This window comes from Xenopus tropicalis, chromosome 8, assembly GCF_000004195.4.
Source record: "Xenopus tropicalis strain Nigerian chromosome 8, UCB_Xtro_10.0, whole genome shotgun sequence".
Classification (NCBI taxonomy): domain Eukaryota; kingdom Metazoa; phylum Chordata; class Amphibia; order Anura; family Pipidae; genus Xenopus; species Xenopus tropicalis.
In genome coordinates this window covers 82216245-82244137 of record NC_030684.2, presented here as the reverse complement: position 1 = coordinate 82244137, position 27893 = coordinate 82216245, and the positions used below count along the sequence as shown (strand labels likewise).

At 38.5% G+C, this 27893-nt stretch overlaps 1 protein-coding gene across 4 annotated transcripts; it reads left to right on the top strand.

Annotated features, from left to right (window-relative positions):
• Positions 1-27799, top strand: mlh3 (mutL homolog 3). Of its 4 annotated transcripts, XM_031890274.1 has the most exons (14): positions 1309-1319; positions 2121-2156; positions 3147-5997; positions 8450-8545; positions 12884-12957; positions 13326-13430; positions 15150-15222; positions 15693-15764; positions 15840-15951; positions 19367-19526; positions 20026-20049; positions 21376-21454; positions 25765-25916; positions 26823-27799. In XM_031890274.1, exons 3-14 carry the CDS (start codon positions 3210-3212, stop codon positions 27036-27038), a joined length of 3951 nt encoding a protein of 1316 aa, XP_031746134.1. In that variant the 5' UTR covers positions 1309-1319; positions 2121-2156; positions 3147-3209; the 3' UTR covers positions 27039-27799.
• The last annotated feature ends 94 nt before the right edge of the window (positions 27800-27893 follow it).

Sequence of the window (27893 nt, the reverse complement as noted above, 5' to 3'; positions counted from 1 at the left end):
CGCATATCGCGCTGATGACTGTAACGTCACTAGCTCACTTTACCACTCCATTTGCCGGGCACTGAACTTGTTTGCGTCAGAACGTCTCGGCGTAAAGTTTAAGAGGTGAGGCGTAGTTTGAAGCTGTGTGTGAGTGTGAAAGGAGTTGCTGAGTCTACACGTTGTTTGTTGTACTCAAAGACGTCATTATTGTTTAGTGGATGACTGTGCAGGAATATTAGCAATATAGTTAATTATTATTTAGTATTATTCTAAAGCTACAACGTATTATATAGTTCTTTACAATTCAGTGGGAGATGCAAACAAAAATACGTAGTGACATGGGGTCGGTGGATTGTGTAACGATAAGCTTAATGTGACTGTATTTTGTTTTAATCCTTCAAAATTATTTAACCTTGAAGAAAATTATATTTTGTTAATGGGGTTGGTAATAAGTGTACGGTGTCATGTACTGGTAATCTAATGGCAATTTACTGATTTTAAAGAAAAAATGTTCTTGGCAAATATAACACATGATATGTATGTATATCTATATTTATAAAGTGCTACTTATGTATGCAGTGCTGTACAGTAGAATACATTAATACAAATGGGGTTATTAAGATACATAAATATGAGTATAATAATAAATACAAGGTACAGTTGCAATAAGTTAAGAGAAAAGAGTATGGAGGTCCCTGCCCCGTAGAGCTTATACTCCAGATATCACACATGATGGCTTGAGTTTTGCAGACCTTTGCAAGTGGATTACTGCTTTATATTTATGTGTGAAGTATATTTATAAAGCATTATACTGATAGCACAGCATTATATGACTTTTATCATGTAAAAAAACAGGGAAAAAATCTAAGCATAAATAGTTGGGGGCAAAAGGAAGTGGATACATCACAAACATCAATAGGCAGGCACTCCGGGATTTCAGGTGTAAAGAATGGCAGAAGTTCACGAAAAATAAAGTAAAATCAAGGTATATTTATTAAACTAACACATGTTGCAACAAGCCTTACGCGTTTCGTACCTTGCGGTACTTAATCATAGGCTCTTGTTTCGGCAAAAGGAAGTGGATCAGCGTTTTCTCCCCTGCCAGATACAATACCTGGTGTGGCATGGCCTTTAAAGGAACACTATACCTCCTTTTTTAACACTGGTTCAATAAATGGGCTTGTACTAAACATACTCTTTGCTTATTGTTTTAATTAAGAAAAATCTATGTTTTTTTTGTTCTAATTCTCTAATTAGGGTAAATGAAAGTAAAGTCACCTACTCCCCAGGCTCAGACTGGCAATCTGTGGATTCTGTGAAATGCCAGACGTGCTGCTGTAAGATGCCATAGACAGTCACTGTTTATTTGAATGATGGGGGAGCTGTTTGGGCCGCTGTGTACAAAAAATGCCAGGCCTGTTTGGGGGGGCGAGATTTGCAGATGTTGTGGAAGTTTCCATGAGAGGAAACTTCGGCGACTTTGGCAAATCGCGGCGCCGTGTATGCCATCCCTCTGGTGATTTACATTCTCGCAGGTGGGATGGCATTTTGGGGAGATTAGTTGCCCGCGACAAGGGAGATTTGTCGCGGCGCGACTAATCTCCCCGTATGTCACAGCCCTAAGGGCTCTGGCACATGGGGAGATTAGTTGCCCGCGACAAATCTCCCTGAAATACCATCCCACCGGCAAGAATGTAAATCGCTGGTGGGATGGCATACACGGTGCCGCTATTTCCCCGAAGTTTCCTCTCAAGGTGAGAATGTAAATCGCCGGTATGGGTGGGGCGAAGGGTGGGAAATCGCAGCGCCGCATATGCCATCCCACCGGCGATTTACATTCTCGCCGGTGGGATGGCATTTCGTGGAGATTTAGGGCTCTGGCACATGGAGAGATTAGTTGCCCGCGAAAAATCTCCCTTGTTGCGGGCAACTAATCTCTCCATGTGCCAGAGCCCTAAAGAGTAAAGTCAAGCAGATCAGCCGTCCATTAAAAAGCCTCTGTATAAATAAAGCTTTCCCTTTCTCCAGCTACGGCCTCTTATCTTTTAAGATTAATAGCAGCTCATTGTACGGAGGGCTTTTCAGTGTACTGTATACTGTCTCTTTGAAACAGTGTAACATAAGTTAATTCTCCCCAGGTGTTCTAGTTCTCCGTCATAGGATCTGTTGTTAAGGTAATCCCTTATCCTGTCCATTGCTGCAACCCATAATATGCATTTTTTTAAAAATACTATTTTTTTAAAAATAAATTAATGTTAATAAAGGTATATGTAAGTGTATACTACTTCTTTAAAGGAGAACTAAAGCTTAGCTAAAGACCTAGGCTAGATATGTTGTAAGTTATATTTTGTGCTTCTGTACCAGCCCAAGCCAACCACAGCCCTTTAGCAGGAGAGATCTTTGTAAGCTTATTTGGGCAGGGCCCTCTTCACCTCTTGTATCAGTTACTGATTGCTTTATATGTTACTCTGTATGTCCATGTATGTAGCCCACTTATTGTACAGCGCTGCGGAATATGTTGGCGCTTTATAAATAAATGTTAATGTAATCTGTGCCCCAAAGATGCCCCAGGAGCTCCCTATCTTCTTTTCTGCTGATTCACTGCACATGCTCTGTGCTTCCATCAGTTACTGAGTTTAGGGACTGACTCACAATTAACTGCATATATAGGATGTAAATGTCACAATATAAGACTGATTAGTAATTAAGACAGATGATTACTGCATGGCAACTCTGAAACCAGTGCTATTAGCATCAGACTTTAATTATCAGCCCGTTAGGATCAGCTTATATGAAAGACAAACATAATTTTCTTTGGTTGATAATTTCCGATGACTCCTAAGCTCAGCTTCTCAACAGTTGCTCAGAGTGCACTGAGCATGTGAGTGTCACAGACACGCCTAACAGAAGTGTCCAGTATGGTCACCCCTGTGACAACTTTAAAGGATTGAATTATTACTACTATAGAAATGTTGAGCCTTTAGGCTGGTTCAATAAGTTCATTATCTAAAATATGGCATGTCTAGCCATATTCATTTTCAGGATTTAGTTCTCCTTTAAATAAGTGATTTGTAATAGTATTTTCAGCACTTTTGTATTTAAAGGAATAAAAAAAAATGTTTATAATAAATTTGTTCAACTTCCCCCCCCCCCTCTTTTGACAGGAATTTTTATATTTTACATACATGAATAGCATATAAGGCCTTATTTATTAAGCCTGTGAACCAATGATTCGATGCTTGAAAAAAGAAGTACAACACAAACTACGGTCAGGAGTCACCATCAGTTCAGTTGGACAATGTGTTGAGGAACTGGTCTTAAACAGCATTGATGCTCTTTCAACATGTATTGCTGTGCGCATTGATTTGGAAACTGTCAGAATCCAAGTGGTAGATAATGGTAGTGGATTGTGCCCAGAAGATTTGGACAGATTGGGTATGCGTTATTTTACAAGCAAATGCCATTCCTTAAACGACTTGGAAAACTTAAAGTTTCATGGTTTTCGGGGGGAAGCCATAGCAAGCATTGCTGATGTTTCTAGCATAGTGGAAATATCATCTAAATGCAAGAACACATCAAAAACATTTTATAAACTTATTCAGAATGGAAAACTACTCAGTGTGCAAGAAGCAAATACCAGTAGGCCTAGTGCAGGTACTACATTTTCAGTCTACAATCTTTTCTATAACTTGCCAGTGCGGAGAAAATGCATGGACCAAACTGTTGAATTTGAGAACATACGCCAGAGAGTGGAATCTTTGTCTCTCATACACCCCTCAATTTCTTTCTCATTGAAAAATGATGCTATGCATTCTGTAGTTTTGCAGCTGGCCAAAACCAAGGATGTGTGTTCTCGTTTTTGTCAGATTTACGGGCTACCTAGGTCTCAAAAGCTTTGTGAGATCCAGCATAAAGTGAGGGAGTTTGACATGTGGGGTTATATCAGCTGTGAAGGCCATTACAATAAAAGAATGCAATATCTGTATGTTAACAATAGACTTGTTCTCAAAACAAAATTGCATCAGCATATCGATTTTTTATTAAGAAAAGAAAGTTTGATCTGCAAACCTAAAAATATAAATGTAGGAAAAACAAGTAGTCCAGGTAGAAGTCGTTCATGTCAAGAGCTTTATGGAATCTTTATAATAAATATTAATTGCCACTATTCAGAATATGATGTTTGCTTTGAGCCAGCAAAAACATTAATTGAATTCAAGGACTGGGACACTGTATTGCGATTTGTTGAAGAAGGTGTTAAGGCATTCTTAAAAAGAGAGAAATTATATGTAGAGCCACCCAAAGAAGATACACTTGGAAAGTCTGAAAGTAACTTTATCGCTTGTACAGATTTTCAGCTGGTAAAAAAGCAAGATATAGAGGTTTTTAAGGATGCATGTTGTAATGTAAGACACAATTATGAAAACTCAATTCTTCAGTCAAAATCAGTGTGCAGAACTGCTAATGTTAGCACACAAGTTTTAAATGTTAATGCTACTATTCACAATGACACAAGTGAATCAACACATGACTCTATTCTTGAATGTAACACTGATAAAATATCAAAGTCAAGGAGATTTTCTCCCAGAAACTGCAATGAAAATGAATTTTGTGCAGCCCCCACCACTGAATGTCAGCAAGACACTGGTGAGAAATGTAATGCAGATACTTTCAGTCATGCTGAATGTTCAGAATTACCGAATAATTCCTGTTGTGCTGTGATACAAATAGATGCATGTGAAAATGAAAATTCTGCTCAAGAAAAACAAACTGATGGACAATGTGGAGCTGAACAATGCAACACCCAGTCTGCAGCTACATTGTGTAACTACAAGGACTTAACTGTTGATGAATCAGCCAGTGGTATAGGCTGCTTCAGGCTGCTAAATCATTTATGTCCAAATCCCAGTATGCATTCTAGTAAAGCTGAAGGTCTGTTTAAATTATTCTCCCGACCAGGTCCTTTAAGTGGCCAGGAAATGTTTAAAAATAATTCACATACTTTAAACAGTAGTACAAGGCCAAATAGCAAAGGCAGTTTGCCATCATACAGTAAAATAACAGAAGAAAGAAAAAAAATAACAGTATCAAAGAATGTATCCTTTGCTAATGCAGAACCTAGAACTACCATCTCAAATTCCACAAAGAAAAATTGTAACAGACTGCTCGGTTTGGTTGCACAAAGAGAATCTTTGGAGACATTTAAACAATATTTTGGAAAATTGCAAGCATCAACTTCTTGCCAGTCTGCCCCAGCTACTGTCACTTCAGATACATCCTTATATCTAAAACACACTGACCTAAATCTGTGTCAGAATAATAGCTCAAAAAATACTCATTGCAATGAGGTGGTAGAGGAAAATTTTACATCTTCAAATAATCTAATGTTCCAGTTTCCAGTGAATGAAATAACCTCTTCAGAAGAAATTCTAATACCAATGAGTCAGAATCCTAAAAGCCCTGACCCACAACATCCCAAAGAGAGTCCTTTGACCTTGCCACACTATGAAAGGCTAAAGCAGACTGGATCCAGTGCACAAATCACTTTTGGTTCATTGGCAGCAAAGCTAAGCAAACTTAAGCAGGGAGAAAAAGTGGATTCATGTGTGAATGCGACAAATCTCAAGGAGTTGCTTAATGTTTCAGTACATTCAGATGACAAAACAACAATGGATGGCCAGAGAACACAAAATTCTGGTCCTGGCAAAATACAGGACAGTACAGCTATGAAATTTCTAGAACCTTGTGTAACACAAGCTATTCATGCAAACATATCTAATTTATATGAGCAAAGTAGCTTTAAAGTGCCACTTTCTGTTCCTTCTGTAAGCTGTTGTGAAGATTCTGGTGGTTTTGTCTCTGCTGATTGGTTTCAGTGTTATGAAGAGTCTCTTGGAAAACATGTTTACCTTAACACCGCAACAGGACTCAGCAGTTACATTTGTCCGAAGATGGATGACAGCACAATCTGCACCAAAGATTTAACTACCACAGCTGTGAACATAGTTTGCAATAATGGTAAGTATCATGTAGTGTAAACAATCATATCAATTTGCCAAAACAATGGGCAGACATAAACAGACAAGGAAGGCACAAGGTGTACTTCCAAGCAACTTCTGACAAGCTCTGGGATTAATGCTTAAGGCATTAGTAACTCATTAGTAAATTCTTTTTATTTTGACAGTCTTGAGGGAAGTCAGCAGTGCTGCCCTAAATATTTGTCAGCTTGCCCAGGGCCATCGTCAGGGGGGAGAGTTGTTCTGGGCCCTGTGGGTTTTTAGGTCTTCAGGGGGCCACCCTGCTGTCACTGGACTGCAGACTTTGGAAGGGAGGGCAGAAGATCAGGTGCTTGCTTCATCTTTACCCTACAAGCTTTCTGATTGCTAATTTGTCGGTAAGGTTAAGTCCCGGTAAAGCTATATGGGGATTGGATGGACTGGAGGGGAAGTTCAAACTACGCTTATCCAATCCCTCTGCAGTTTTAAGGGGACTAAAACTGCTATGACAAATTTGCAGTATGGAAAACTGTGTAGGGGAAAAACATGCTGGCTCCCAACCTCCAGCCCTCCCTTCCCACAATTTGCAGGTCACTGACAGGAGGGGGTCTAGATAATCCAAGTAAATACAGCATTGCAGGGCCCCAAGTCATAAGAGAGTGGAGGTTGCTGCACATTATTTAAAGGGGAAGTAAAGTAAAAAACTAAGCACCCTAATGGTCCCAGCTTCTCCTTTTAAAAGAAAATATGTTCTCTTTACTCTTTCCCTTTATTCCTCTGCTCCTCTGTTTTCATATTTATTTTTAATTCTTCTTGTTTAATATGCTACCAACAAGTTGTCATGTTTTCTTATTTGCCAATGCTACGACATTATGTGTTAACCAAATCCACGCCTATAAACAACAGTAATATGTGATTATATTCAACAAGTGATTCTGTGGTACAAAGGAAAGAGAGAGAAAACAACAACAACAAACAATATAGCTGCCTTCCTCCACCTAATCCTATATAGCAAACTAGTGTATTGTACTTAGAGTTGGCGCTTAATTCTAAGTACAATGCTACAACATTACTTGTTACGAGCTAAAATTACTGAACTTTGCTTAAAATAATGCAACCACAATACAACAGGCGATCTTGTTTAGCCTAACAACAATTTGTCAGTTGCCTAAAGGTTGCTATACATGGTGTGATACGCTCGTTTGGCGAGTTCGCCTTTTCCGATCTTCTCCGGGTATACCCACCTAAGGTTAAAACAACAGGTATATGGGCCGTCGGACTGAGGACTGCATCAATGATCCAATGCAGTCCCCGGATCTGATGGGAAAATTAAACCTGCCTGATCGAGAAGCTGAAATCTGCCTGTGACCTTTACTTTTGATTCTTTATTTGGAAAAACAACAAAAAAAAAACAGTTTAGAGCAAAAAAAAAAATTACAGTACAGTATTTCTAGTATACATTTATTAAAAAAAACAAGCTTTGCTGATTTCCCCTTTCGTTCCACTAACTCTGATGACACAAATCTGTTTGCACAAATCCTTAAAACGGCTGCTAGCTGGACAACAGTGAAATGATCAGTACTACAGCACACTGAGCTGTTTCATGCCTTTGCTTCTTACAAAAGCTAACCGTGGTCAGAAACAAACCTGCAAGCTACTTTCCTGCCATCTAGAACTTGGTTAGTGATGACGGTTTCAAAGTAAGCAGCCAGCACCATCACCAACACAATCCGTAATCCGAGCTATTGGAGTGCAGGGAGGTAATGCTGGCATGGAATTGCATTTTTTAAAAACTGTATGGATTTTTTAAGAAATAGGTTTCTTTTTTAATGGAAAAACTGGGCCAATAGGGCCCCTGGCCGCCAGTATTTGATTTGGTTTTTATGCACTAGGCTGCTGGGGATAATATTGTATGTATGGGGCCCCATGATTTCTGATGATACTGCAAATATCATGCTCCATGCATTAGGATATATATAACCTGTTTCTTGCCCCATGAGCTGTTAGTTGGTAGTCTTACCTAACAACTGTGTTGTACTAGAGTAGAAGTACTAGAGCTGCAATTTTGCACTATATTGTGACTACTTCCTGCATAAGCTTAAACAAAATAAGATTTTACTATTTTAGCATTAGTTTACTAGTCAGTGGAGGAAAGCTATTGCCCAAGGTTGCCAGTCCAATGCTGAAATTTGAATACTGTCTCAGATGAAACTTTTGTCAAACATATCTTTCTTAGTTTATGTCAATATGACATGGGCAATTCATTTGTGTCAGTATACTTTCCACCATTAATAAGTCTAGCCCCTGTGTTCACAGACTTCCTGTCTGAAGGCAAGCTTTATGCAGTCTCCATTGTGGGTTAGTTAAAATACTTGCATGTATTTATCCATCAACTAGTTCTCTGTATTTTTGTTGTTCAACTTCTTTAAAAATAGTACAGTGTTCTAGCACTAATTTAGATATTGTTGGTTTAGGATTTCAGTACCAGTGTTATCCATTTAGGAGTGATGCCCTTGTGCCATTTCTTCCTAGACCACGTGAAGAAAGAGCACATGCAAAACTTAATACAGGTAGGTGTAGATAGTGTGAAGCACTAAAATATGCATTGATTTCATAGTTGTTCTTTTCTTGAACGGGTATATATGCCTGGAGTTCCCTGATATGCATAAAACACTCAGCCTTTCGCCTTGTCACTGACTTGATGACTTATAATATCCTTATGTTTTACAATAGGGGTACATTGTTCATGTCCATTTTATATGAAGGAGGTTTTTATTCTGTAACTCTCTAGAGAGTAATGCATGGTATCTGATCCCTGCTCATCATGTATATCATGCTGTTTTAGAACTAAATCTATTTGAGTCTACAGAGCTTAACTGTTATCTGCTATTTAAACATCCACCATATTGCCAAAGGGCCCAAAAATACCTCAACATTGTAGACTATGGGAATCTCTGTGTTCAAAACAGTTCAATCATACCATTGTGCAAAAATGCTTCCTTCTGCATTTTTACACATTTTTTAATGTTTCTAGAGTATATTTTATAGACATTTTATATGCATTACACACGCAATTGGACCAATAAGAAGGTGGCCATACATTATGTGACCACTTTTATGCTGTTTGGGTGATTTCCCCATTGTATGGCATCTTATTGTACAAGGCCTGCCAATCAAACAGACCTGTTCTAGGGTGAAAAAGCACCTCATTCCCTTTTACTCTAGCACAGGGATCCCCAACCTTTTGTGAGCCACAGTCAAATGTAAAAAGACTTGAAGAGCAACACAAGCATCATAAAAGTTCATGGAGGGGCCACATAAGGGCTAAGATTGGCTATTAGGTAGCCTCTGTGTACACTATCAGCTTACAGGGGGCTTTATTTGGTAGCAAATCTTGTTTTTATTCAACCAAAACTTTCCACCAAATCAGGAATTCAAAAATAACTATCTACTTTGGGTGCACTGAGAGCAACATCCAAGGGGTTGGTGAGCAACATGTAGCCCCCAAGCCACTGGTTGGGGATCACTGCTCTAGCACATCAAGCAGATCAGCAGCCTGTATTGTGCACCCCTGGGCTATTTGTTGTAAGTAATCCTTGATCAAGTACATAAGGAATTTTGAAAAAAAGGATTATTAGCACTCAGATTTATTTTTGGGATCCTGCTTGAATAGACAAACTGTGAAAAAATGGTTTTGATTACCTTTATATTGATATACACAATGGAAAGTAGGGATGCACCGAATCCAGGATTCGGTCTAGGATTTGGCCAAGATTCTGCCTTAAAATCACGTGACTATTTGTCATATAAACACAGAAGTTAAAACATTTTCACTGTGCTCTATCTTTAACCCGTCCATAGCTTTATTTGCATATGCCAATTCAGTTTCGGTTCAGTATTCAGCCGAATCTTTCATGAAGGATTTGGGGTTCGGCCAAATCCCAAAAGTCTTTTTAATGTTTTTATATATGTTTGTGCATATTAGCTAAGGTGGCTGGAACAAATATTGGACCTTAAAGGAGAAGGAAAGTCTAAGTCACTTGGGGGTGCCAAAATGTTAGGCACCCCCAAGTGACTTAAATCGCTTACTTTTTACCCCAGGCTGGTGCCCCTGTACGGAGAGAACAGCACCAGCCCGGGGTAGCAGCGATCACTTCTTTCTTCCTTGTTCGCTGTGCGCGCATGCGCATTAGAGTGAAAAGTCGAACTTTGAACAGAGAAGTCGGCGTTTCACTCTACTGCGCATGCGTCTGTCCTGGACATTTGCCAGCAGCGCGAATAGGAAGTAGGAAGCGCTGGCAGCTACCCCGGGCTGGTGCTGTTTTCTCCTAACAGGGCACCAGTCCGGGGTACAAGGTAAGCGATTTAAGTCACTTGGGGGTGCCTAACATTTTGGCACCCCCAAGTGACTTAGACTTTCCTTGTCCTTTAATGAGTGGCTTGACCAACAGGGCTGTCAGAGCCTAAGGCAAAGATGACATTTTTGGCCTGGTAAAAAAATGGCACACAAAGTGCCATATCAAATATTTATAGCACAGCCCTTCTGGACACAACCTTTACCTTTATTCAGTGTTACAGCCGCAAAATCAGCAGCAATACAGAATGAGGAGCTAGGGACAGATCATGTAACTTTTTTCACAGCCTGCCAGGGCCATGCACATGGGATTGGTTAGGAGGGGCAGAGTTGATAGTGTTATATAATTCAAAATTAGTCACACTGGGGATGCACCAAATCAACTTTTTTAGGGATTTGGCTAAAGACACAATCTTTGACTTTCAAACATTCAAACCAAGTCAGAACCCATGTATAAGCCTATACCCAGTTTGCCACTGTACAGACACCCAATGACTGCCCGCTAAAACTGCCATTCTAGGCATGGGCCCTTAGGAGACCATATAGCAAATATGGCCTATACCCACAACTGTATATAACACCTCTCCATTCACCTTCTACAGTACAACCTACTGTCCTTTCTTGTCTTTCATCATAGTGATATGAGAGTTGACCCTCATTTACCAAATTAAATTTGGGTGAGCATTGTGGGTTTATGTTGGGTGTAGGTGAGACTGGGAAAGTCAAATATTTCCTCTGCTTCAAAGGATTCCCTGTCTTGGAAACAGAATTGCACACAGAAGTAGCTTATGGAACAGAAAAATGCAGGTACATATTGAGAGCGGGTCCTACAATGGCACCATTTTGTGGGTTAGGGTTGGGTGCAGGTTGAGTTTTTCCTGATCCACACATCACTATTTCTCTGGCTTTTTTCATTCCTGCACTAGGACACTTCTGCCTTTTCTTCTTTATACATGGCTGTGTTCTCAGCTCATTTTGGGGATCATTTATAACATTTATGCAGTGCAAAATTATTCACACAGTGAACATATTTGCTGTGCCTGTGTTTATATTTATAAAGCTGGACAAGACTGGTGCATTTAATGTGCAAATGAAATAGCGATTTTTATTTGCAGTGCGAATGTCCTTTAAAGCTTTTTAAATATGGTGTATTTGCAAATTGTGAATATTTATACGTCTGTGAGTTACACCACAAGTTTTGTGGCAGAAAAAATATTCATGAAACTGATTTCGCAAATTGTGAATTTATATATCTACAAATTGAAAATCTGTGCTATATTTTCCCACAGAGGGCACTCTAGTGCAAACTGCAATCTTATTTGGAAATTTCTTTGCACTATTTTCATTTCACTGTGATGCACAGAAAAAGGAAAGGTAGGCACAGCAGTGTGTAGGGAAAAACATGCACAAAACAACCATTTGCAGAACAAATATGCTCTGTGCATACTGTATATATGATCCCTTTTGTCTCCCCTGGTTGTTGTTTGCACTTTGCTTCCTGCATGGGGCATTGTAAATGACCCCTAGTTTGCAAGGGCTGTAGGGTCACCTTTGAAAATTTGTATTATGGGATTCCCGCATGTCATATAATTTGAGTAGTTCAATGCATATGTGGTATCAAACTATTCTGTCGGCATACATTGTATCCAATAATACATAGAAGATAAATTGTTACAAAATATTGTTTTATTTGTTAGTGACTTTCAAATAATGCATCAATTTTATTACATTTGTTACAGTGATTCAACAAGGGACAGTTATAAAGAGCCTAATGTCAAAATGTGTGGGCTGATTTAGTATTTATGCACCTTTGGATAGAGAGGGAATATTTTTGTTTGATGATAGAATGGGCGGTATGTAACAAACCTCAAGGACATCATCATCATTAGAAAGGACTGATAATGCCCTGGCAGATATATTTGCAGCTCCACCTGTGAAAGCCATACTTCAAGACTAGTTGTCTACTTCTGCCTTGTCCATAAACTAAATTAGGATAAAACTATTTTTAGTGTCATATAGCCTGGTTAGAAACCACTGTATACAAAGAAACTAGAACTGAACATTAATTTAAAACACAGTCCTTCTACATTCCTGGACTTTTACAATGGACTTGGTAACTTACTCTAAACACCTACAGTTATCTGAATACAACTGACAGACCTCAGGACCAGGATGCACCATATTAATGTGATTTTTTGTAGTTCATAAAGAAATGTCTGGAATTGTTTTGTTGTTAATGTATTATTTATATACAGGTTGCAGAAGTCAGTTGTCAATGCTGGCAGTAAGAAGGTGGAACTAGGGGTAGGCAGAAGAGGCATGTGCCTAGGGCGCAACTGTGACAGGGCTACTGCCTCTTCTGCCTTCTCTGGTCCTGTGAATGTTGTGCCTGTTTGTTCTGGTGATCAATATCAAATTATAGGAAAGAGGAAATACAGCTGGAATTTATTTAGTCATTTGGTTTTATTACACATGACTTTAAAACCCTGTGAGCTAGGCTAGTAAAATGTTGCTTTTATAATGGCAATTACTTCATTTGTTGCTTTGTGTGTAGATAATTCAGAAAACAGTATCCTGAAGTCCTTGTTCTCAGAATGGGAAAATCCAGTGTTTACTCGCCATCCTGAGGTAAGTGATGCCATATATTTATAATAACCAGCATTTTAGTCTAGACGCTATATTTAAATGTTAAATTTATACGCCTTTGTCAAAAAGACAAATAATAGGTATTACATTTTGGATGTAAATAAAATAGTTTAACTCTCAGTAAATGTGATTATAGAAGCACTTCTTTATTAATCTAAGAAAAAAGTTCGAAAGAAGAGTGATTAGGGATGGGGAGAATGGAGCAAATATGGAGAGGTCAAATTGTGCTATGAGATGCTCATTACTGTGGTTCTTCAAGATTCACATTTTTGATGTTAGGAAAACTGTGGGAAATGTAGCAAAATTATTACATTGGTGCAGGCAGTAATTTGCAAAATGTCTTATGACAGGTGGCTGTGGATGTGAGCAGGGGACAGACAAATACTCTGGCAGTAAAAATTCACAATATATTGTATCCATATCGTTTCACAAAGGAAATGATGCACTCTGTGAAGGTAGGGGTCAATGGCTAACTTACATGTCATATTAATAGCTGATATATATTATACAGCCAATTCTGAAAATGTAAATTTAACTTTAAAGGAAATGTCAACCCAAAAAATATTTTTTGTCTAATGAAAGAAAACATAATTCTAATCAACTTTTCAATATAAATCTATTTAAAATTTGTAGTTCTTTAAAAGTTATTGTGTAAATGTAATTGCTACTGTAGCATTTGCCTTAAAGGAGAAGTCCTTTTGGTTTGGTTTGGGGCACTGAACCGCTCTCTCCTCTTCCCCTCCCTTTTTTGCTCACCCTCCCATATGAATTCACAAGAATTCACTCCCCCTTCCATCAGAATGTGGGATCTGAGCTACCAATAGCTAGAGCTACAGCACTGAAGCTACTGAGAACAAGCTAAAATGGCAGCTGCTATCTTAAACAAAAAGCTTCTACGGCTGTTTACTCAGGTATGGTAAAGCTTTCTGCTGAATAAAAATAGCATTCTAGGCGGAACTACTGTGGCTAATCTATTGGCAATAAAATGCCAAAATGCCTTTCCTTCTCCTTCAACTCCTTCAAAAGTAAGAGCCACCAGGGCAGAGAATAGAAAAAGGCAGACAAACACTGGTTTTAATAGCAATAATATTTACAAATAACTTAATAACCATTACAAATTTGTAATGAATGTACATTGCAAAGTTGCTAAGAATTATGTTTTCTGTGTTTTATATATTTAGTCTTTCGGTTACCTTACACACAAGCTAGTGCATTTGCACCCCAAAGAAAGCCCAACACAAGAACTCACTGCCACCACTTACAGTTCAATACATTAACAACACTCTGATTCACAGAAGTCCAAGGGTTAGCTTTCACTAACTTACCAAGCACTCCAATAGTAGGGTTATATTTAAACAGACAAACTTTTTATGGTACACAGTTACACACTGGATATGGGTTCTTGTGAAACATCAAAAATGTATACATTACCAATAAGTATGGAATTTGTAGTCCTGGGCCAAGGAGAAGAACAAATCAGTACACCCTGATTGGAACATCAGTCCCCAAAGTACAAAAACTTCTAGTCCCAAGAAAGAGCTTTTTAAGCAGGAGTCCATTGGCATCAGGTAAGTGGACATTGCCCCTCCCACAAGAATGCAAAGGGGACTTACCTTTAAAAGGACACAAATGGCGTGGCTTATCAGCCTGTTTTCTGCTATGGCTCAGAACCAAGCATCAAACGATGTAACACCTTTAGGCTAATGGCTCATGGGTCAATTTCTCCACTGACATTAAGGGTGAAGACACCTGGAGCTACTACTAGCAGCTACTTTTTCATGGCAACTAAATGCCAAAAAATAACCTGCCGTGGACAATACTGAGAATTGCCTCTGCTAAAACACATGTAGAGACAATTATAAGTAAATGATCAGCATTGTCTATTAGTAGCTGTGACAAGTAGCTGCTACTAGTACCTGTGTGTGTCTTCACCCTTAAACGCCAGCAATGAAAAGCCAATACATTTCCTTCCAGTCCTTGAATCATCTTGTCCACATACAGTGTAGATTTAGGCTCAGAAATGCTGTGTGTCCTTTAAAGGCAGTCCTGGTCAGACCTAAACTCACTTTAATCTGATTCTCTAAGAATTCTACTTCCTCATTATACATTTTTTCATCAGAACATAAACATGTTTTGTATGACATGTAAACATTTCTTCTCTTGTTTTTGTAAAGGTTCTTCAGCAGGTGGACAATAAATTCATTGCTTGTTTGATGAACACAAAGATGAAGGAGGGATCAGAGCAAGGTAAATATGTTTCACAAAATTTGGCTTTTAAGAACAGTTAGTATTAAGAAGTTATTTATAAAGTCACAACCTATTTCACAACATTGTACAGTGAAGGGTATATATACATTTAAACATACAGACTTAACACAAATACTCACTGATAATAGAGTCAGGGTACATCACTTGTTACAGTTAGAGATGCGCCAAATCCATGTACCTAACCGAACCAAATCCTTAAAGGAGAAGGAAAGGTGTTTTATAATTTGAATTGACTTGCCTAAGCAAAAATGATGAAGCTTGTATTTGAAGTAGCATATACAAATAAGGTTGTGCTGGACATTCTTTTTGCTAATTGTGTTAATCACAAAAAATGTATGTTTTTTGTTATTTCTTAAGATAAACAGAGCAAATAATTACTCTAAGTTTAGTTCTTGTGAGATAGATAATACGATCAATATATTGTATATTGTTCATAACTAACCCTTTAGATGGAAATCTCCTTGTGCTGGTGGATCAGCATGCTGCTCATGAACGTGTCCGTCTGGAACAACTTATTGCAGGTATTCCAGAACAAAATTTTTCCCTTATTTCCTTTCATTTTGTATACAACTATTGATTCTGTTTTTCCTTTATAGATTCCTATGAGTCAGCACCAGAGGATGATTCAGGGAGGCGACAACTGAAGATGTCTGTTATCAGTCCTCCCCTGGAACTGAATGTGACAGAGATTCAGTACCGGCTTCTTAGGTCAGACCCAAAGACATTGTGGTCATTTATAAACCCTGTGGTAAACATGGTGCAGCTATGATACAATCTCAGAGCTAAACAAGAGTCATTCAGCGCTGCATCAAGATTTTGTCAAAGTGACACCATTATGGCACTAAAAAAATAATTCACTTGGACCCCCAGTGACCAGATGCCTTGTAAGAATTTTTTACTGGCCAGCTACACTTATAAAAGTCCATTCTTTTTCAGTCGGTTATTTTTAATGGACCATTCCATACGTTCAGCAAAGGTGGCCATAGACGTTAAGATCCAAACGTTTGAAAGGTCAGATCTTTCTCCTGTCTCCTAATTTGATTGTTTGGCCCTAGGGTCAAGCGATCAAATTACAACAACAGGTATAGGAACTGTCGGAACAAGGACCATATCAGTGAGCTGATACTGTCCCCGATATGATGGGAAAATCAAACCAACTCGGAAGCCGCACACACAGGTCTTATGCAAAAAGTAAAATATTTATTATTGCCAGGAGAGGAGATATATATATATATATATCCAAAAAAGACCAGCAACACCGAGTTATATTCCAAAAACAATCAATTGTGTATTAAAAACGCATGAACAGCCAATGTTACGTTTCGGTCCCCATCAGGACCTTTCTCAAGGCCCCCGATGGGGACCGAAACGTAACGTTGGCTGTTCATGCGTTTTTAATACACAATTGATTGTTTTTGGAATATAACTCGGTGTTGCTGGTCTTTTTGGATATTTAAATCATTTACCTTGCACCCGAGCTAAGAGCTGAAGCAGAGTGCCACCCTGGGTTCGCTATATATATATATATCAAACTCAACAGTAGAAAGCACTCACAGCTACAGCATCAGTCAGGATGATGACGATCCTGTGGTGATCGAAACGCGTAGATGGTATGCTGAAATAAATCACTGACCTGATTGATGCTGTAGCTGTGAGTGCTTTCTACTGTTGAGTTTGATGCATTATTTTTGTTAGCACCCAGCCTTTGCCCCGATAGGCACTCACCAGTATCGGGGCAACGGCTGGGCGCTGACAAAAATAATGCATCAAACTCAACAGTAGAAAGCACTCACAGCTATAGCATCAATCAAGTCAGTGATTTATTTCAGCATACCATCATGATATATATATATATATATATATATATATATATACAGTGGAGGAAATAATTATTTGACCCCTCACTGATTTTGTAAGTTTGTCCAATGACAAAGAAATGAAAAGTCTCAGAACAGTATCATTTCAATGGTAGGTTTATTTTAACAGTGGCAGATAGCACATCAAAAGGAAAATCGAAAAAATAACTTTAAATAAAAGATAGCAACTGATTTGCATTTCATTGAGTGAAATAAGTTTTTGAACCCTCTAACAAAAAAAGACTTAATACTTAGTGGAAAAACCCTTGTTTGCAAGCACAGAGGTCAAACGTTTCTTGTAATTGATGACCAAGTTTGCGCACATTTTAGGAGGAATGTTGGTCCACTCCTCTTTGCAGATCATCTCTAAATCCCTAAGGTTTCGAGGCTGTCTTTGTGCAACTCTGAGCTTGAGCTCCCTCCATAGGTTTTCTATTGGATTAAGGTCCGGAGACTGACTAGGCCACTCCATGACCTTAATGTGCTTCTTCTTGAGCCACTCCTTTGTTGCCTTTGCTGTATGTTTTGGGTCATTGTCGTGCTGGAACACCCATCCACGACCCATTTTCAGTTTCCTGGCAGAGGGAAGGAGGTTGTCGTTCAGGATTTCACGATGCATGGCTCCGTCCATTTTCCCGTTAATGCGAATAAGTTGTCCTGTGCCCTTAGCAGAAAAACACCCCCAAAGCAAAATGTTTCCACCCCCATGCTTGACGGTGGGGACGGTGTTTTGGGGGTCATAGGCAGCATTTTTCTTCCTCCAAACACAACGAGTTGAGTTAATGCCAAAGAGCTCTATTTTGGTCTCATCAGACCACAGCACCTTCTCCCAGTCACTCACAGAATCATTCAGGTGTTCATTGGCAAACTTCAGATGGGCCTGCACATGTGCCTTCTTGAGCAGGGGGACCTTGCGAGCCCTGCAGGATTTTAATCCATTGCGGTGTAATGTGTTTACAATGGTTTTCTTGGTGACTGTGGTCCCTGCTAATTTGAGGTCATTAACTAACTCCTCCCGTGTAGTTCTAGGATGCTTTTTCACCTTTCTCAGAATCATTGACACCCCACGAGGTGAGATCTTGCGTGGAGCCCCAGAGCGAGGTCGATTGATGGTCATTTTGTGGTCCTTCCATTTTCGAACAATCGCACCAACAGTTGTCACCTTCTCTCCCAGCTTCTTGCTAATGGTTTTGTAGCCCATTCCAGCCTTGTGCAGGTCTACAATTTTGTCTCTGACATCCTTGGACAGCTCTTGGTCTTTCCCATGTTGGAGAGTTTGGAGTCTGCTTGATTGATTGATTCTGTGGACAGGTGTCTTTTATACAGGTGACTAGTTAAGACAGGTGTCCTTAATGAGGTTGACTAATTGAGTAGAAGTGTCTAACCACTCTGTGGGAGCCAGAACTCTTAATGGTTGGTAGGGGTTCAAAAACTTATTTCACTCAATGAAATGCAAATCAGTTGCTATCTTTTATTTAAAGTTATTTTTTTGATTTTCCTTTTGATGTGCTATCTGCCACTGTTAAAATAAACCTACCATTGAAATGATACTGTTCTGAGACTTTTCATTTCTTTGTCATTGGACAAACTTACAAAATCAGTGAGGGGTCAAATAATTATTTCCTCCACTGTATATATATATATATATATATATAAAACAGTCCACACGACAGCACCACACTCCAAAATCTGCTGCTCTGCAGCTGCCCCTGTGCACGGGATATCACATAAATATCAAAATAAAACAGCCAGCACCAAGGGTCTTTGTATTTCAAAAAATCTCTTGTGTATTATAATTGCACGTACAACCGACGTTTCGGTCCCTTTTGGGACCTTGAAAAAGGTCCCAAAAGGGACCGAAACGTCGGTTGTACATGCAATTATAATACACGAGATTTTTTGAAATACAAAGACCCTTGGTGCTGGCTGTTTTATTTTGATATATATATATATATATATATATATATATATATATATACGAATTGGGAAAAGAAGCCGCACTCACAGGACTTAAGTACTGTGAGTGCGGCTTCTTTTCCCAATTCGTGTTCATTCTAATTTTGAGGATTGCACCCAGGCCAAGCTGTGGATTATACGTGAGTGCCAGTATTTCATTTTGTTTTTATATATATATATATATATATATATATATATATATATATATATATATATAATGTGTGTATATATATAATGTGTGTATATATATATATATATATATATATAATGTATATATATATATATAATGTATATATGCTTTTCTTTTATAGGGTCCTTGCTAGGAGTTCGCAAAGTATTGGCTTGTCTCTGTCATTTCCTGATACTCAAGGTCCATGTGTCCTGGTGTCAGCAGTCCCTGTGTGTTTTGTAGAGAGAGAAGCAAATGAATTACATCGTAGAAGGTCAACAGTAGCTAAAAACCTTGTGCAGGTATTGTATTATTGCTGAAAAAATATAATTATTAATTTGAGTTTTGTATTTTATAAGCAGGCCTAGTAAACGGTGTAGTTATGGAACTTGACATAATGCCTGCAGATAAAATCCTGATTTAGCTGTCCATTAAATTTCGATTGTATATCTTTATTTATAAGCGCTACTTATGTATGCAGCACTGTACAGTAGAATACATTAATACAAACGGGGTTATTAAGATTTAATAAGATTGATAAATACACAGTATAACAATAAATACAAATAAATAAATACAAGATACAGTTGCAATAAGTTAAGAGCCAAAGACACAAGAGGATGGAGGTCCCTGCCCTGTAGAGCTTACAATCTATTAAACAAACATGGAAACCTAGGTATTATGTATTAAAATTGTATGACTTTTTCCACATCTGTACATATTCTTTGAACTGGCTGTGGTCTTTTAGTCACTCAAATGCAGCAACCACAGAAAGTCTCATTTGTCTTATCTGTGTTTCAGGAGTTTCTACAAGAACAGGTGGAGGTAAGTAAACCCTTGTGTTCTTGTGTATTGTATAAGTAAATACATTTTACACTTGTTATCCCATGTTCAGTCTTGCCCTTACAAGAACAATTTTCTGTTCATAAAGGAGAAGTTGCCTTGTACAACATTTTACTGAACCCATGTATTGCAAAGCTCTCCTAGCTGACTACAACAAGGTGTCTGTGCTTCCTGTAAGGCAATGCTTTATTTAAATGTTATTGCAGTTATAATTACCTAGTTTTGCCCCTGTGAGCCCTGCACTTGTTTGTGGAGCCTACAGAAACACAAATAATGACAAAACTGCCAACATTTAACAGCAGATGCTAGAAATTGCCTTTTTTTCTAGATGATACAAAAATATATAATTCTAATTAAAAAAAAAATTCTAAATATATTCAGTTAAAAATTCTACTCCCTTTTTGAAATAACAGAAATACCTTAAACCCAAATTGTTTGTTTCGTTTTTTTTAATGCCCAGGGTGGCAGTACTCCTTGGCCCGGCTCTGTGAAGCTTATGAAAATAATTTGTTTGCATGATAATTCCCCTTTTTAGTCAAGACCAGACTTTGAGTAATACATATCTGAAAATATCTGAGAAATGTTACTATTCCTTTAACAGCTAAGTAGGAAAACTATTGTGAAAACTGAAAATTAGTATAAGCTTAATTTCATAGAAATAATGAAGTTTCTACATACTATATAACCAAATGAAAATTCTTTGCAATTTCTTCACTCTCTTCTTCTCTCTACATGCAGCTTTGTGTCAGAATCTTTTTTGTTAAATTTTATTAATACATTGTCTAAGCAAGAGAGAACTGCCCATTGATGTATTTGACCTGTCCATCAAAATCTAACATCTGATTGAAGAGATACATTGCCAAAGAGCCAGAGTGAGAAATAAATGAATTATTTCAAAAACATAATTTTCATATTATATAAAGTTATGTGTTGTCATGAGATGTAGCTCATATTAAATTTTCATTTCTGCAATAGTTCCGGTTTTAGTGTTAACATGGTTTAATATTGTATATCCACATCTTTCAAGTCTAAATAATGCATCAATCACAGTTTTTACATGTTGAATTTATATTTGATATTCCCCCTATACTCTATAATATTTATTGTATGTATGCATGAAATGACACACTTTTTTTTAAAAGGTTTTTATTTTGCATTTTACAAACAAACACAAATGAAATGACACTCTTATCTCAAATGCATTGTCCTTCCCCTTGCAGTTCTTATGTTTCTTGTCACATGCACTAATCAGTATTGTTAATTAGTTATTCATGTTTCATATTTATTGATACCCTTTGATCTATGTAGCTGTTGCAGATGACGAGACGAGCAGGTGGTACCATTCCACTGACAGTACTGAAGGTTTTGGCATCACAAGCTTGTCATGGTGAGAACTGTTTATGGGCAGTTGAGGTAGTAGAGGTTTGCAAGTATTTTCTGCTGAGTTAAATGCTCTTGGTAAATAAAGTTACAACTTGTATGTATGTATGTATATCTTTATTTATAAAGCGCTACTTATGTACGCAGCGCTGTACAGTAGAATACATTAATACAAACAGGGGGTTAAAGATAATGGATAAATACAAAGTACAACAATAAATACAAATAAATACAAGGTACATTTGCAATAAGAGTCAGAAACACAAGATGAAGGAGTTCCCTGCCCCGTAGAGCTTACAATCTATATGGGAGGGGTAACTAACAGACACAAATGGGCAAATGTAAGTGCTGTAGGTCACAGTGGGTGACATTACAGTATAAGTGCCAGTTTCCAGATCAGGTGCTGGGTGAGTGCTCCAAAAGGTAGTCTTTAAATTTAGTTTTAAAAAGACTGAGGGAGGATTCTCTCCGGAGGAAATCAGGGAGGGCATTCCAAATGTAAGGGGCAGCAAGGCAGAAAGGTTTAAGGCGGGAAACAGCAGTAGTAGTTGGGGGCGCAACCAAACGGTTGCTCTGCGAGGAACGAAGGAGTCGGCCAGGAACGTACGGAGACACAAGGGAAGAGATGTAGTGAGGAGCAGAGGAATGGAGGGCTTTGAAGGTTAAGAGAAGGAGTTTGTAAACTATTCTTTGTTTAATAGGAAGCCACGATAAGGACTTTAGCAGGGGAAGGGCCTGAACTCTCCTGGATGAGAGGAAGAGAATTCTGGCAGCAGTGTTTAATATAGACTGTAGGGGGGGTAAGATGGGAGTTAGGGAGGCCGGTTAGCAGCAGGTTACAGTAGTCAAGTCGGGATAGGATGAGCGCGTGCATGAGCAGCCTAGCTGTTACAGTAGAATGAAAGGGACGGATTTTGGCAATATTGCGTAAGAAAAAGTGACAGGTTTTGACAGTGGTGTTAGTATGGTCAGAGAAGGAGAGACTGGAGTCAAAGATCACCCCCAAACAACGCATGGAATTGACAGGGTTGATGAGGGTGCCTTCAATAGAGATAGAAAAGGGGGGAGTAGGACCAGGCTTAGGCGGAAAGATCATTAGTTCAGTTTTTGTTAGGTTCAGTTTGAGGTGGCGTTGGCTCATATTTCTTAATACAGCAGTAGCAGGGCCACCATCAGGAAAAAGTAAAAAGTAGTGTCTCAGGCTGATTTATTGAACATTTTCCAGAAATCCCACTAGTCCCTCCCATCTGTTTAACTTATTGCTACCCCTTCCCCCAGGCTGGGCAGGGGGCCGGCTGCACTCGGCACACTGCACTGTAGGAGAGGCTGACTTGATAGGGAACCGAAACCTGTCTTTGCTTTTGTGACTACAAGACTAATTGGCTACTCCCCTCCTACTGTGCTTCTGCCTGGGACAATTAGGACAAGCCCACCCCTCATTTGAAACTTGGACAGGAACCTGAGAGTTGCTATAGTGAGCTCCAATAAAGGGGCCATTTTTAAAGACTGTATACATTTTTAGAGCAAAGTGAAAGCAGAACCATACATTATTCATAATTATCTACAAGATTAGAGATTTTTTGTTAAACCTATATGTCTCCTGTAAACATCAGCATCAAATTAGTGGCACAGAAAGCTGTGTAGGTGAAAGAACACCTCCTGAGTCTGCCGCACATTGACAGCAGGGGGGCCTGGATAATCAAAGTACATGCATGGCCAGAACTAGGGGTAGGTTAAAGAGGAATGTGCTTAGGGCACAATAGCTGGGGGGCGCCAGGCATGTACCTTTTCTGCCCCAACCCTGAGTTCCGGCTCTTCTGTAGGTCCTGCTCCTCCCCTGGCCCCCAAGGGAGGATAACAAGCAGGGGGCGTGGCAATCTGGTTCCTGCCTTGAGGGCATCAATTGTTTGGGCCTGTACTGCCGGGCTGGCCCTCTTAAGTGATGAGACCGGCCAATCACCTCTTTTTCCGTGCCACTTATTTTTCTACCTATCTACTTATGCCCAGTTTCTATATTTGTGCTGTAAATGTATTTTAGAAAGCACTAGCAAGGCAAAGCAAAATCAAGCCAAATAAAACTAATCTGATGGCGTAACTGTGTGGGCTAGTGTAACAAATTGAATGCATTTAATAATAGCATAGGGTTTATTATCCTAAATGTGTTATTCTGTTGTAATGTAATAACTTACTACATGTTAAAGATAATTCTGTAATTTTAATATTTGATCAAGGCAGACACTGGGCAAACGCCTGTGAGTATAAGTCCAAAGTAATGAAAGATGTTGGTGTCACAGCACATTCTTTAAATTGGGGGTGTAAAGTCAAAAACTAAGAGGCCAGTTCCAGGTTCTCCATTAAAAGAGCAAACTATTTCCAATACACATTCATTAAAAAATCCATTATAAAAAATGTGATTCCCCCCTTCCTTCCATTAGTGCTGATTACTAATCCCACAAATCCTTAGGCGGCTGCTGGCTGGACTACAGTGAAATGATGGGTGTTGCTCTGAGTCCTGGATGGCGGGGCAGCTGAACACAGTAACACAGGGTTGTTTCATGCCTTTGCTTTCCACTAAAGCTAACTTTGGTTAGAAACATCCCTGCACACTGCTTTCCTGCTGTCAGAACTTGGAACTTTAAAAGATGTTTTAAAGTAATGCAGCCAGTGCCATCTAAAGATTTGTGCAATTAGTAATCAGAGTTAGTGGAGTGAATGGAGGAATCGCAGGCAAGGGATTGTGTTTTTTTTTATATAAACAGTACAGATTTTTAAATAAATGTATATCGGAAATACATTTCTTTTTTTAATGAAGAACCTGGCACTATTAGTGTGTTTTGGTTTTTAACCATAAGATTCTGGTGGGCTCTAATAATTTTGTTGTTTGATTTCTGATGGCAGCCCTGAGCATTATTACCCATTTAGACTGCATTTTGAAAAATGCTTCAAAAGGTTGAATTCAATCAACGTGGTATAAAACAACCAACTGTAGGATAGGAACCAATCAGCAGCTAGGCTGACCTTATAGGGAACTGCAGCCTGTCTTTGCTTGTCTGAGTGCAAGGCTGTGATTTCCTATCCCCCTCCTATTGTGCTTCTGGCTGGGACCATTAGGACACGCCCACCCTTTATTTCAAACACGGACAGAGAGCTGATTTTTAGCCCAAAGTGAAACCAGCACCATATATTATTCATAATTGCCTACAAATTTTTTTTTTTTTTCCTTTTATCCAATATGTCTCCTTTAAGATTTAGAAAGTCATTCTGAATGACTTCTGGAACACTGCCATCTTGCTCATGGTTAGTATTACAGTTCATCCCTCAGGTGTTTAAAGGTGAAGTAAACATAATATGAAGTCGGCATAGTAACTATATATCACACATTAATTAGACTAATTATTAGGGATGCAGCTAATCCAGTATTCAGTTCAGGATTCAGCCAAGATTTAGCCTTTTTCAGCAAGATTCGAATCCAACACGTGCCTGGCAATAACGAATCTTTAAAATCATGTGACTTTTTGGCACATAAACAAGAATTTTCACACTCTTCTCTCACTGTAAACTTTCTCATTGACTTACGACAGTTAGATCACATCTAAGTTGTATCTGTAATAAGCAAACAAAAGCACTAGGTTTAAACTATGATAACATGGGCCTGTCTATTGTTGTTTTGTTAATATTATAATTAATGTTTATTTATTTCTATTTAAATACTTGTAAGATTTAAGCAATCAGGACTAGAGAAGCCCCCAATAGGGAATATCTCTAAGACCCTTTTGTATCTATACAGACTAATATTTGCTTACCTAATAAGTCACAATTATCACTTACATTTACCAAGATGTCAGATTATACTCAAACTTTGTCTTCTGCATTGGGCAGAAGACAAAGCTCGCAAAATCACCTATTCATTCATTTGAAAAGGAAACATTTTTTCCAACAGAAATCACCTGTAATTACATTTACTCATGTGGAGCCTATTGTTTTGGGGTCATACATGGCCCAGCAACCTGCTGACTTGATTAGGGGTGAATGAGTTGGCATCAAACATCAGTGCTTGTATGGCCAGATTTTGTCTTGTTGCAAGAAACTAGTGTCTGTTGCTATTCTAAAAGCATAAACAATGTAACTTTACTGGATAACAACTGAAAAAAGGCAAATGCCTCATTTATTTGTATTGGGTGGAATAAAGATATCTGGAAAGAGTGGGCTTGTGAGATGCATGCATGGGAGTGCCAGAGATATGCGGTTAATCTGATGTGCTGTTGCCCCTTTCCACAGCTGCTTGTTCAACACATCAATTTTCTTTGTTTGTGACAGGTGCTATCAAATTCAATGATCAGCTTAGTTTGGATGACTGCAAGCACCTGATGCAGTGCCTGTCACGTTGTAGCCTTCCATTTCAGTGCGCACATGGGAGACCTGCAATCCTACCACTTGCAGACATGCTGCATCTTGAGCCTTGTGACCAGGTATAGTATGCGTCTTCTTAAACTGTTTTTCTGAAATTAACCCCCATTGTTGAATATAAGTTTAATAAATAGGGTTAGTGCCAGTCATACTTTTTGCCTATTTTTTTAATGAACAGGGGAAACAGGGAGATTGATAAAGGGCACGGAAGGGGCCTGAAACATGTCATGTATGGCACAACAATAAAAGCTTCATTTGCAGGAAATCGCCGAAAAAGACTCGCGAGTCTTTTTTGGCGATTTGCGCGAAATCGTGCCGCCGTGTGTGCCATCCCGCCGGCGACTTACATGTTCGCCGGTGGGATGGCAGGGGTAGGCAACTCGGGGAGATTAGTTGCCCGCGAACAGGGAGTTTTGCTGCGGGCGACTAATCTCCCCATGTGCCAGAGCCCTAATGGGTTCCTGCTAACAAAATAGTCACAACATACGGTGAAGGAATGGGGTTGTATACTGGTAATCTAATTATGTACTTTGCAACAACCAAACATGGAGTAGCTTCATTCATAAGCATCAGTTTCTCTGTTTGCCGTTTAGCTCAAGAAATTTAAAAAAAAAAAAAGTTATGATTAAAATGACAGACCATAAGTATGTTCAGCTTAAGAAATAAATTTAAAAAAAGTTATGATTAAAATGACAGCACAAGCCCCATATATTGAACAATGAGGTATATTGCCCCTTTAATGCTGGCGACCAGCTTTTTGATCCATGGAATGCTGCCATGTAAACATCAGCATGCCATAGATCAAAAACTACTGGAAAAAATGTATTTAAATTATCAGCACTACAGTTTTTTTTTAATGAAGATGCTCTGTATTCTAATTTTTTAGCACTAAAATGGTTAAACCTGTAACCAGTCCTTTATGTTATTGTGGTATACTCTGATAATGGCCATCATAAATTTGTTATTAGATTCTGGCAAAACCTAACCTTAAAAGTCTGAAGAGACAGTGCAGAGCCTGGGAGCTGACTAAAGGGAACCACCTCCCCATTCCAAATAAGCAAGACACAGAGCCTACCATCCCAAAAAAGGTAGCAACCCAGCAGCCAAATAATTCATTGGCTAATGAAACAATGAAGGTCATCATTGAAGAGGTAATGGCTTTACCCAACAACGAGGAATTATGAGCGTCTAAGTTTCAGGGTAAGGAAGGTACAGAACTACTCTGTTTACTCTCAAAAACAGAACATAAAACTAAAATAACTTTCATGAATTTGTAAACTATTGATTTATATATACACTTTGAGCAAATATGCAAACCTTCAAAACAGAGACAGAGGAAAAAAATGGACTCCGTCCACTGCATTTTTTCTTTCTTATCATCTTACCCTTCATATGTAAAGGCATTCATACCACAGTATGTTTTTTTAGCAAGACTACCCACAAAATTATTTGCTTAATGTATTTTTTCTTCAACTCTTTCCTCCTCTTTATACTGTTAATATATTGTCTGAAATGTGGAGAAATTGCTATGCATTTGTGCCATGTATATAGTGCCTTATGCAGACCCTGGTTGCATTCTCTGATTTTACTGAATGGCAAGTCCTACACTAAACATTTGTTCTGTCATATTTTTATTTCAAAGCACTGAAACAATGTTTTTAAATTTGATCATTTTTCTATATATATATATATATATATATATATATATATAACAAAAATATGTTGCTACAATAGAGATTTTATCTCAGTTCTGAAGAACAGGTAGAAAACAATTTCCCAGACAAGGGCAAATATCAGTAATAGCTTGTCCCAGTGGATACTGTTGGTACTGTAAACCAAATGTGGACCCAGTAGCTGCACAAATATGAAGGAGATGAGCGAATTAATACAGTAGGACTGGCCTGCATGAGAAGGCCACACCAATAAAGCAATGACTTAAAAAGAACTATGTGAAAGCAGATTTTGTCATAAAGCATAAAAGCTTTTTTGGTTACAGGACACTGATTGGGATTTTTGTCCAAAGTTAAAGCAATATATCT

Excerpts from the sequence above, each read along its gene's own strand:
- mlh3 (XM_031890273.1), top strand. The coding sequence starts at position 3,210 with ATGATTCGATGCTTGAAAAAAGAAGTACAACACAAACTACGGTCAGGA. Across the intron at positions 15,952-19,366 it reads ATTCAGTACCGGCTTCTTAG|GGTCCTTGCTAGGAGTTCGC; the intron begins GTCAGACCCAAA and ends TTTCTTTTATAG. Across the intron at positions 21,455-25,764 it reads GGCATCACAAGCTTGTCATG|GTGCTATCAAATTCAATGAT; the intron begins GTGAGAACTGTT and ends TGTTTGTGACAG.